This window comes from Ictalurus punctatus, chromosome 12 (genome assembly GCF_001660625.3).
Source record: "Ictalurus punctatus breed USDA103 chromosome 12, Coco_2.0, whole genome shotgun sequence".
Lineage (NCBI taxonomy): Eukaryota > Metazoa > Chordata > Actinopteri > Siluriformes > Ictaluridae > Ictalurus > Ictalurus punctatus.
Window position 1 is genome coordinate 15504692 of NC_030427.2, and position 12954 is coordinate 15517645.

At 35.0% G+C, this 12954-nt stretch overlaps 1 protein-coding gene across 1 annotated transcript; it reads right to left on the reverse strand.

The window, feature by feature from the left end:
- Positions 1-271: 271 nt before the first annotated feature.
- LOC108272384 (membrane-spanning 4-domains subfamily A member 18) lies at positions 272-9089 on the reverse strand. The gene is made up of 7 exons (XM_053684223.1): positions 9019-9089; positions 7810-7973; positions 7599-7712; positions 6154-6210; positions 4775-4888; positions 1895-1939; positions 272-500 (listed from the first exon to the last, which is right to left on the reverse strand). Exons 2-7 carry the CDS (start codon positions 7945-7947, stop codon positions 420-422), a joined length of 549 nt encoding a protein of 182 aa, XP_053540198.1. The 5' UTR covers positions 7948-7973; positions 9019-9089; the 3' UTR covers positions 272-419.
- Positions 9090-12954: the final 3865 nt, after the last annotated feature.

The following is a 12954-nucleotide window of genomic DNA, read 5'->3' on the forward strand; positions in this document are numbered from 1 at the left end:
CCTCAGTAATAAATATAACGTTCATGGATATACAGAAATACGAAGAGTCTTGGACGATACACAATATAATATATTGTAAATATAAATACAAACATTTGTAACTATAAATTGATAAAAAGTGTGACACACTGGCCATTGATAAACAAAAAAATACAATCATTGTCAAATTTCTGTGGCATAAACATGATTAAACATTTGCTGTTATAGGAAAATGATCAACTTTTAGGTGGCAACAGTAACTATAGAATTTAAAAAAAGAAATATGCATAGATTATGAATGTGTTATAAAGGCCCAATGTAGGTACTGTTCATTTTCATTTACATCTATAACACTTTACATCTATACACAACACATAAATGAATGTAATTTAATTTCAATCTTCTCCATTTATTTTCATACAAGCAGCAAATAATTAGCATCAGTTGGTTAGTTGGCTTTCTGCCATGCTGTACGCTGGAGGACTTCCTGTTGGTGGACTGTACGTGACTCCATTGATCCCCTGTAAAAAATGTGTAAAAAAAATAAATAATCGTAAATAAATAAAATTTTTGAAAACCATAATAATCTCTGTATTGTTGTTTATCATCTTGAATAGGATTAGAATTAGGAGAGAAGGGACCGGTTTAGAGTGATATCTCCAGGACACCCAGTAATGACCCCTTACTAACAACTCGGCGTGTGTTACTGTGAAATATGTGTTCTTAACATTTGTTTATTGTTTAATATGCATATATTAGTTCATATATTGTTTAATATTAATGTATTAGTAATTAGGGTTTTGGGGATAAACAGAATGAGTTAAGGGCCTGTTGCAACAATTAGGAGTTATTTCTGGGAATAAATGAAAACACATATCAATATCACATTTTGATATTGGAATACAATTCCTTGTGAAGTCACCTAAACATTTTGTAGTATCACAACCAAGAACTGAAATGTCCTGATTGCCCATAATATTGGGAGAAAAAACAATATATATTGCAATATAAGTATAAAATATGTGATTGTATAAATAGTCACACACACACACGCCCCCGCCCAAATATTTTAGTTCTGATGCAACCATTTACCATCAGAAGGCATATAATTATTTATATAATTATTAAATATATTACATAATTATTTGAAGGGAGTTGACCTGTGTGTAATGAAAGTGCCATATGATCTCAACAGAAACACCTGTTCCTGGAACCTAACATAAAAACAAAGGAGCTATCGAAACAAAGCCATAAGATCAGTCATGGTTTGATTATAATACAGGATGTCCCAAAATTCTCCATACGTAGGGGAAAGTAACACTTTTTAGCGAAATGTCTTCCAAAACTTTTTCATACTTAGTTTATCTTATTATTATTATTATTATTATTATTATTATTATTATTATTATTATTATTGGATAACCTTTAAGAATGCCTTTGACAAAAGAAGAACGTGTTGAAATCATTCTCATGGTTGGATCAGGAAGCTGTCATGAGGTTGCGATGGACATTAATGGGAAACATGGCGAGCACATCACACACAACACTGTTACCAAGCTTATTAACAAATTCAAAAAGACTGGACCAACCGAGAAGTGGAAGTCCACGAACTATCTCAAACTATGAACATCCAGCAGAGTGACAATAAATAAAAAAACAGAAAGAATGTAGCACAGCCATGACTCTGCGGTCATGAAAGGATGAAAGTTCATCCACCAAAATCAGAGACCTGTTAAAGAATGGATTAGTCAGAGAAACAGCCAAGAGGGCAAGAATAATACTGTGCAAAGCTTAACCAACTGCAATTCCACCACTGTGAAGTGTGGTGCATCAAACCTAAACACCACTGCAGTGTGCATTATGGTGTAAAAAGCCTGCTCTTTTTTCATGATGGAGGCATACAGGTTTCTCTCACCTGTGGGTTGATGTGAGCAGGATGGGCAATAGTTACAACAGGTACCTTTAAAAGAGAGAAATGTGGATTTTACAAACACATATGAACACACAAACACCCACACACACACAGTTTCTATAACAGTTTTCACACATATAAGAGATGTGCATTCTGTCTCAAACACTACAGCTTCTTTCATACAAGGTGTTTTTTTTTTTAACTGAAAACGTGCTGATATAAAGAAATGGCACACATGATGCCAGACTGTGACTATGCCAGTGTTACCCACATTCCTTCCTAGAACATCCTAAGTAGCCAATATTTTCAGATTTATTTTTCAACATTTAGTCTAATGCAACATTCACACATACAGCGATTTAATCGAAGCAAGTCGCCAGTCGCTGTACTATGAAATCACAGGTAGGCGTTCCTACTACTAGTTGCTATGATAACATGGGTGGCCTAACACGTTTGACAACAAACCAGCTTTCTTGCTGCTAAAATAAAACATTCTGGAGGGCGAGCAATCTTATAGAAAATTCACCATGTATATATGCATTATATCCAACGAGATGAAGGAGAAGCAGTGTATGCTCTTTGGCATTGTGGCCATCTATCTGTGACAAAGCATGTATACAACAAAATAAAAATACTCACTTTTTGTTTCAATTGAGCAAAATTGTAGCTCCTAGCTCTGTATCTTTTTGGCCATAGCCTCGTTCCCGGGTGCCAACACTTCACCCAAGATAGGAACTTCACTAATTTTGCTCGATTGCAACAAAAACTGAGTTTTTCAGTATTATTTCTTTTTTATTATTTATTTATAATTTTTTGCTTTAAACCCACTAAGATCCTAAGCTAAGCTAAGCTAATTGGCTACTGCTGCAACGGCGCTGCTTCTGCTAGTGAGCACGTGTGACTATGGATCACGTGCACTCTGCTGTCTTCTCTCCCATTGGTAGTCGCTGCACCAAGTCGCCCCAAATTTGCATAAAGTTAAACTTTTCTCAACTTTCAAAGTTGCTGGAGATGCCCACATCTAGTCGCCAATGGTCGCCTTCACTCATGTCACTGGAAGTAGCCAGCTCTCATTGAAAATTAATGTCGTTGTCGCTCGAGTCGCTGTATGTGTGAACGTCCCTTAACTCTGTCAAAGAGATAACAACTTTCCCATGCTTAGCTTTATGACAGAAAATGAAAAATGCTTTCCTGTAGCAAATCGTGACTTTTAAACCTTGGCCCTCTGGCCCCCCTTCCCTCATCAGGAAAAAAGTAAATTATCAGCCTAGTTTACTGTGACCTTTTGTATAGTAGTCAAGCTACCTTTGACAATTCCAGCTCTGAAACAATTAAGAGCCTTGTCCAGCCTTAGCAATGCAATAAACAAACAGCACAGAGAGAGTTAGAGTTAACACCAAAATGAAAAAAAAACAGATAATTTCCTAAGCAAAATGCAAATGTACAAATAAGGTTGTACGAATTAATACAAATTCGCAAAAAAAAGTAAAAAGCTACGAATTATCGTGAGACTGTGTTGAAATCCTCCTATCAAATGATTGCATCATCACACAAGCTGTGTGCACTTCAGCGGAATATGGTGACAGCGGATCCCCTTCTAGCACACGACAACAAAATATTATGTAAGCACACATCATGACAGGTCTCACAGCAAAGATAACCCTAACCTTCTCATTATGAGAGATGACATCCTGTCATAGTTGCTCATCCAACTGGAGCTATAACCAGGTGCTCCCAAATGTGTTAGCATTCTGATGGGCTGAATTGGATAAACTTCCTAAATCTGAAAATCCATCTCTTGCCCAGGACCCTCTTTCCGCGCCAAACAGCAAACAGTCACAGCAGTAAAGATTTCGCTTCTTTGTTGATGCTGTCATTCAGGGGTATCGTGTGTAACTGCTGGGGTTGAAATGCTTCTAAAAAGCCTTGGTTTTCTGTACCAAATTAAGCTCTTGCCGTTGGCGATTAACTCAAATTTTTCATTAAAAGTTAGTCTAAAAAACGGTGTGGATAATGAATTAGCAATGATGTCCTCCTCACTAGCGGTATTACTCGTAACTTCCATCATGGTCAACAAGCTAAATACCAAGCTAATTACAACAAGCTAAATACCAAGCTAATTTATTGATTTTTTTCCCGGTTGTTTCAAACGGAATTCTCTGATGCTTGTTTATGATTCGTGTTCCCCACAGCGGGCAGAACTTGTCAAAAGTTAGTGATAATGAACCCCACCCATTTAGAGGGAAGATTTGATTGGTCAATTTTACTGTCATTTGAAATTAGTGTCTCATTGTCCCGCTGTAAATTTATTGCAGGACCACCAATCACAGAGCTGACAGCGTTGCATTTTTAACCCAGCAACAGACAAAGGTGGAAAAACGCTAATTAAGGAGAAAAAATGGTTTCTTTCATTTCAACACAAACTGAATAGGCAGATTTGAAGGATTTATTTCCTTCAAATATATTAGTTTAGGCTCTCCAGTGCTGCGTGTCGTTAAAGTGCGACTAGTCCGTCACATCAGATACAAAAAAAAATACATTTTTTAAAATTATTTTAATCAGGCAATAAAATAATAACATTGAAATATCTCGGATCGACTATATTTCTAACCACCTCATATTCGCTCTTTAACACTCTGTCCTCTATGTTGTTTTTTCTTGCTCAAGCTGTGACTTGATTGATTGAGAGATTTAAAAAAAACAAATTCCTTCTAACAAGAATGCTTTATAGTCATTTTTTTTCTGATTCTTGACATGCTGTTATTCTCAGTGATAATGTGAGCCAGGTTTTTTTTTTTACCTTGGCTGGGAAGAAGTGATAATAAATATCTAGACTGTCATTAAACAATATTTTAACTCTGGGATGCACATTGTGATTCTCACCATCGGTTCAGAGCAGCAGGTGGCTTTACAGGCGAACGCTGAGATGCAGATGGAGATGAAGAACTGAAGCAGAGACAAAACTGCCAGCACTCCAATGACTCTGACCGTCTCCCTCTGAGAGGTGATGTAACACATTTTATTAGAATTTATTAGAAGTCATTATAAGATAAATCCTGTCCAATTTAAACAACTTAGTGCTCTCCAAGCTCCTTATTTTGGACACAAAAGGTTTATGGGACCAGATTTACATGAATTTTTGATAAACATGATGGACCAAACTGCAAATGTAAGGAAGGGAATTGTTTGTATCAACAACCAGCAGACAAGATAAGCTAGCTAACAGTTATATTCAATTTGGTGTTGTGTGATGATTAAAAAGAAGTAATAAACATAAAATATTGCTATCCCATAACTTAGCCCACAGCTCTGTTGAATTCTGGACTCTGACTGGTCAGAAGCTGATTCATTTTCTATAACAGCAGCAATGGTTTAGATTAATGCATTCCTATTAGTACATTATCATTTATATAGTAATGACAATTTGTGTAATCGCCGATATGGTTTTCTGTTAGGAGATGTTTATTTATGAAACATTTATGGAAGGAGTCTCCAGTGTCAGGGCCTTGTAACAGTAAGTTTTCCAACACATGTAGGATGTTTACGCGTTGCGGTTTCTCAGTAACATGACAAACTGGGTTTTTCTTTTTGTCTTATTAGCTTCAAGATAGAGAAAAAAGAGAGGCAGGTGAGGGAACAACTGTTTATAGCTGCTATAATGTAACTTGATGTTCCACAAGATTAAATGTGATAAATGGATAAAGAAAAACACAGTGTGATGTGTGGTTCTATAATAAATAAATAAATAAATAAATAAATAACTATAAACATAAATAAATTAAAAAGTTAATAAATTGCTGTAATATAACAGGAATAAAACAGCTATGTATAGGAACATAATCAACTTCCGGGCTGTAAAAGTAACTTGTCCTGTTCATCATTAATTGTTTACCTATAACAACATGACATACGGATGTGTATTACTTATGAGCAAAAGTGAACGGTTACTAAAATAAAATGTAGCTCACATTTTCTTCAGTGCTGCAGTACTCGCATATTAATTGCAGGAAACAGTCGATGCAAAGTATTAAGATGGCCTGAAACTACAACGCTGACCACGTTCATTCCCAGTGAGCCTTTAACCTTAGGACAGAAGAAAAAGGAAAAGCAGAGTGGATGCTGGAATCACTAGTACCAGATTACAAAGCAGTATAAACAGCTATTATGATCATGACTGTGAGCTCCACAGGAGGAATAAAGGCAGAACGATGGCTCATTGTGAAGTTAACAGCATTATAAGAGAGTTGATGAGGTTTACGTACCAAACAGGGATGTAGTTTGGGTTCTGCTGCGACAGACAGAGATCCAGTAATGATGTACTGCGACAGGGAAAAGAACACAACAAATAAATTTTCAGCTGGAAATATTTTGCTTCTGTTGTGCTCATTTAATCCAGCTCTACAGTACGGACATTTTAGTATTTTTGTCTGCTCTTAAACACTCCGATACCACCACTCAACCTCATGATGGATGAACATCTTAGAATTTAATAAGCCGACGATTTAAATCAGGTTTGTTAGGAAAACAAAACGCATTTCAGGTGAGCAAGAATGTGGATCAGTGATCCAACATATTTATTTATTTGTTCATCTTATTATTTTTTAAAAGCCCATTGAATTCTGGACTGTGATTGGTCAGAAGGTGTTGATTAATTTTCTATAACATCAGCTCTGACAGCAGTGCAGCTACAAATCACAGGGTTATGAATATTAATGTTCTAATAGGTCATGTGTGTAATTGTTGATGCTGTGAAGATTCCTGTAATTAATTTTACATTCTCCAGTGTCAGCACTTTGTAACAGTCAGAGGTAAAGATGTAACTCTACGTTTTGTGACATCTTCAGGACAGAGGAGTTTAATGTCTTTCCATTTTCTTGGCAACATTTCCTTTTTCTTGGCAAAAGGTGTGGCTAGTGAGGGAGCAAGCTGCTATAATGTAAGTGAGAATTGCAACAGTTTCAACCCTTTCATGCATATTCTTTCATATTTTCTCTCTTTTTTTTTAAATTGCAATTTATGAATATTGATTCTGTCTAAATATTACTTATAGTAAAAAGTAAACAATTGTTCATGGTCCATGTTTGTCTGAAATAATTGCTTCTGAACTTACAAAATGTACAGTTTTGGACTGTTTCATGACACAAGGAGGTAATAAATGTATAAATAAATAGATTATATAATTTAATTAAATTAAATTAAATAATATAAATAAATTAAATAAATTAAATTCCCAAAACAACCAATTTAACACCAACCAACCAAAGAAAAAAAATCTATGGCGATCCATAGATTCTGACACAAAGCATTTTTGTACTTTATTTATTTATTTATTTATTTATTTATTTATTTTAATTTCCCTTTTTTATGTAGAATGTTACAGATGCTAATGCATCTACATTGCAATGATACAATGATACAGGAGCTCACTTTTTATTTACAGTAATGCTGACATGATTTGGAGGTGATTTAAATCTTATATTATCCTAAAGCAAAGTGTAGTGAATTGACTGTCCATAAGCGTGGACACTCTGCATGAAAGGGATAAAAAGATTTTTTTTAAAAACTATGAAGTGTTTTTCTTTAATATTATGCAATATATAATAGCCCTTATAATAATAATAATAATAATAATAATAATAATAATAATAATAATAATAATAATAATAATATTGATAATAATAATAATAATAATAAAGTCAGAGCTTACAATTAGCGAGCCCCAGTACACAATTCCACTAATAACGGAAATGGGTATATTCCAGTTGAAGGCCAGAACAATTCCAAACAGAAATGTCACCACCCCAATCATTATTTGGATGGTCTGTGCGGGGAAAAAATACAACAAAAAAAATATATTACATTGAGAAGCAAACAAATACCACATATTAGAGACTATAACTGAGAAAATGACGTTTTACCGCCAGTGCTTTCAGATGGCCTTTCAGAAACGGAAGTATCGATGGCGTGGATGCATTTCCCATGTTATTGCCAGCTGGGGGATTTTGACCCATCAGTAATGGGTGCACGTAGGTCACAATGGTGAAGCCGTCACTCATCTTCTTAAACGGAGGTGCGTTCAAACCTAATTTCACCCAGAAATCAACAACAACAATAAAGAAGACCTGCTGAGGTGACAAGGTAGTTAGTGGCACAGGTGTGGCAATGATGTGACAAAAAATATCACCTCATAGACTTTCTCAAAGACTTTTCTAATGTAGATGAATTTCCTAGCAATACAGTGTTGCATTTTTTAAAAATGGTGTGATACTTTATAATATAAACAAAAACAAAATAATTTTATATTTAATAAATAGCATTTTCTTTGTTAAAAAATAATGAAAACATTTAACACTGATAGGAGAAAAAAATCTCTTTTTTTCTTTTTTCAATAATTTTGCAATTATTGAAACATAAAAACAATATGGGGATTTAAAGAAAGGATTCCACAATATCCACAATAATTCAGAAATGTGTATTATGATATAATTTATCACAAATGTGATGTTATATTGTCATATCACCCAGTTCTCCATCTCCAGTACTTCACTCCTGGCAAATATTGTGTTGTTGTTGTTGTTGTTTTAATTAATGAAAATCAGTCATAAAAAAGAGCATGGAGATGATCGATAATGTTACACTTCAAGCTTAATGCATAAAGACACACTGTATTTTTTAACTCAGCAGACTGTAGATCCTTCCTGTTGTACAAATTGTGCATTATTTTTTTTACAATAAGTTAGACTTTTCTTGTACAAAGACATTTTTAGTTCCTAACTTATTAAAAAAAAAAACCATGTCACCTCAGGGACTCCGCAGTAACCATTATATGTGAAAATATTTTTTCAGCATGCAACAGGAAATAATGTTTGTAGAATAACCTACTGATGATTTTAAATTTTAATAGCCAGATCTGTTGAACAGATTTGTTGAACTTCCTCGTACACATTTTGAGCTGAATTAAAAACAACAACAAAGCTTCTAAATACAGAAATCTGAATTTTTATTGGTATGTTTTCATTTAATCAGGAGATAACTAAGTTAATACTGTAGTTAATAGCATGTGAAGTTCTGCACTGATTTAACAGCTTTTAGAGTGAGACCGGAAAGCACATTATGTGGTATTTTACCTGTAATATGGAGACGTTTGTTGCGTTCTCTTCTTGTTTGTGTTTAAAATGCAGGACATTTTATAGCTGCTTCTACGACCTTTGGAATCATTAAGTAGGATTTAGCAGGAAGTGATAGAAAATGATTTCTGGTATGTTCATGGTGTCAACAGGTCACACTAAAAATATATGTTTTGGGCCCTAAATACATTTTTAAAGACAATTAATTAATAGTAGTGTCCTTTTAAAGTGGGGGAAAAAAACATGAACAAAATTATGAACAACACTTAAAGTGAACTGTAGGACATGAGTATCATAAATGTTTTTTGTGTTGTAAATGATCATGTGATCATGATGATCATAATCATATAATAGTTTAGGTGTTATGAGCAGTGTGTGTGTGTGTGTGTGTGTGTGTGTGTGTGTCCCAAAGTTGAAATAAAACCCACTTCCTTTGTGAAAAGAAATATAATATTTGTCCTTATTGTTTTTATTTGATACGCTGAAGACGAGAGACTTTGATTAAATCTTTTTCCATTGAGAAAATTACTGATGTTCCATAAATACAGCTTCATTTGAATCATCCTAGATTTAACTGTATTGCAAGCAAACCTCCAGTTCCTATACCAATTCCATCTCCAGTTCCTATACCAATTCCATCTCCAGTTCCTATTCCAGTTCCACATCCAGTTCCTGTTCCAATTCCATCCACAGTTCTTATTCCAGTTCCACCTGTAGTTCCTAGTTCAACTTCCAGTTTCACCTCTAATTCCACCTCCAGTTCCAATTCCATTTCCTATTCAAGTTCCACCACCAGTTCCGATTCCAGTTCCTAATACAGTTCCAGCTCCAGTTCTTATTCCAGTTCCAGTTCTAATTCCAGCTCCACCTCTTATTTCAGTTCTTTTGGTAATGGGAGACTGATAGTTGGCTACACTACAGTGAACTAAAAGGCCCTCACTTACTATTCTGGAGTCATAATGAAGAACCTCAGCCAAAACCATTTAACCAGCTTTATTACCTCCATTTTCTTTCACCTCTGTGCAGATTTTCACTTTTAATCATGTGATTATCGCTAGGATTTTCTTCCCTGGGCTGTCAGAGAGGAAAATAATGACTTGGCTGTAAGCATGATGGATTGTGTGATGGTATCTTTTAATAATCCTTATGTTATGATTAGGGTAAAAAAATAATAATAATTTACTGTTTTTATTTAAATTAAAAATAATTTCTTGAAATAAGACTGTCTGTGGCCATGTGAAATATTAACTGTCCAAATAAATCTCTTTTTTTTTCTCTAAGATGTGTGAGAGAGAGAGTGCAACAGCAAAGGAAGAGAGACTATAAAATATCAACTGATTTACAAAAAATAATTGGAGACTCCTTCCATAAATGTTAATTAAACCCTTCCTCACAAGAAACTTCACCATAACCATGAATATATGTATATGTTTCAATTAATCAGTGCTTTCTGACCAATAGTAATCCAGAATTCACCAATAATATAACAATAATGTGCATTGTAAAAGTGCACTATATCACTACAATCTGAGTGAAAATATTATTTGAGTGTTTTTATAACGTATGTGTGTAATAGATTATGGGTAACTAGGGTTTCACCAAGACCCCCATTTTACAGTCCAAGACCCAGACTAGTTGAGATTGAGTCAAGACTGAGTCTTAAGGGTGTTGATCAAGACAAGACAAGATCAAGACCGAAAACCATTAAAATCCTTTTCAAGCCCTTTACTTCAACTAGTTGGGTTCATTCATTAACTGCACCCGCGATCAGGCTGTTTTATAGAAAATGGAACAATGTCTTGTCAAAATTAGTGCATAAGAAAAGAAAAACAACACAAAAATTATTTTTACAAACTTTCAGTCAAGACCAAGACCATATTTAGTGAGATCAATGAAGGTGTCCAAGAAAACCAGACTCGAGTCCTACAGCTCTATTCAGACTTTCACTCACTTCACACTCTTCTCCTTCTACTCACAGGATCAAAAATAAACCTTTACTGTAATAATTATACCGATCAGGATAAATGACTCCTAGCACCTGGACAGAAAAGGCCAATAATCTTCCATCATAATCTCATTTCTGTCCCCAGGGACATATAAAGATGAATAAGTGACACCATAAAACCGGTAAAGTTCACACACATTACTATGTATGTAGATATCAGAGTCTGGGTTTATAGGGTGGGAGTTTTATAGGCTCACTGCTTCAACAGGAAGTCTGGGATTCAGTGATCTTTTTGGTGAATCATTTCTAATAAAGAAATTTACTGGATTTTTGTCTGTTTAATATACAGTAATCTCATGAGCTCTATCACAGTCACAACAGCCCAGGGCAGTATCCCTCCCTTCCAGTGGAGGTCAGTGTCTCCTGAATTCTAGTCAATTGCTCATTTCCTGTTTCCTACTCACACTACTTCCTGGTTTGTGCACTATATAAGCATTATATAGTGAGAATAGTATTCCATATTTACATTAGAATTAGTATTCCACAAAAAACATATTACTGTATGGAGCCATGCAGAAGAATTAATATTCCATCAATATTATCAATATTTAATTTAAACTATTTTTTTATTATAAATAAAAAAAAAATTATGGTAGGTTAGAAACTCCAGGTGTGTTGACTGACTTTTGGTTTTTTCAAGAACCCTTTTTTAGTTTTTGTTGTTGTTGTTGTTGTTGTTGTTGTTGTTGTTGATGTTGTTTTTCCAGAGCGTAGTAAGCACCAGTATAGCAAAATATAAAACTCCTGACAGCTTCTATGTAATAAAAGAAATATTGGTACCTTACATTTACTTGATTAATACATACACACTTACAAAAAGAAGTCTTCAAGGTTGTGCTTCATAAATAAGGGTTCTTAGCATCTGAAAAAGGTTTGGACTTTGAAGACTGTGATAGGAAAGCACTTTGTTGTATTTGTTCTATTCAAACAGCATTTGCAAATCTGCAGCTAGGCTATATTTATGGATGTATATTGTTCATTTGTTTTGCAGGCTTTTCCTTTTCAAACCTGCTGCTCATTTCCACTCCAGCACTTTATCCCTTCAGGGTATTATTCAGTGTTTTCATTGGTGTATTGTGATCAATCATTAGGCTACAGTCCAGTGAGCAGGAACTCAACTACTCTAGGCTTATATCTGATCTTTACTGTATTGGGATCTGTCCGTTTTTATTGTTTAAATATTTTGGTCAAATTTGTCTGCTGGTTGTTGATTGTGCCAAAGCTCCAGAATCACACAGACTTCTCCTAGCCATGATCACACTGGAAATGGATGGAGTTCATCAGATGGATTGGTGCTATCATTCCTAATGGTCTCGAGGCTGATTGGTCTTTGGGTGGCATGATGTACAGTACATATGTTTGCTTTGTTTGGAGCATGTACAGCTCTGTGGATCCCCAGAGTAGTGTTCATAACGGTGGTGCTGTGGCCACGACATCAGCTACAGTACACCTTTGAAATTCAATCAGCCTTTGTGTTTTTCTTCTTCAAATCAGGATTTTGTTTGTTTTTAATACTTGTTTTGTGTTTGCATGTTTTTACCCTCCGCAATTGTACAGTGGCCTTGGGCAAGAGGGGATATTAACAAAATTATTTTATGTGATAGTAAAGGTTAATGATCATGTTGGCAACAACACATTAAAAATCTCAACAGTTCAGACAATGAGCTTTAATCAAAGATGGGAGACCCTGTTTCAAATATTTTATTCTTAATGACATTCATCCACTTGGCTTTGAGCTTTTATTGCGGCACAGGAGGCTGAGTTAAAGCTCGGTTCCCAAGAGTTTCACCTCCTCTTATTGAAGATTAAGCAGCTCTCTCTCGCTTTCTCTCTCTCGCTTTCTCTCTCTCGCTCTCTCTGACTCTCTCTCTCTCTGACTCTCTCTCTCTCCCTTGGTGTTTTCTTTTTTCTTTTTTTGGAGATTGAGGTCG

Coding starts and splice junctions, on each gene's coding strand:
- LOC108272384 (XM_053684223.1), bottom strand. CDS start 7,947: ATGAGTGACGGCTTCACCATTGTGACCTACGTGCACCCATTACTGATG. Junction 6,211..7,598: donor TGTACTGGGGCTCGCTAATT/GTAAGCTCTGAC, acceptor TCCCTGTCGCAG/TACATCATTACTGGATCTCT. Junction 501..1,894: donor CTGCTCACATCAACCCACAG/GTGAGAGAAACC, acceptor CATTTTTTACAG/GGGATCAATGGAGTCACGTA.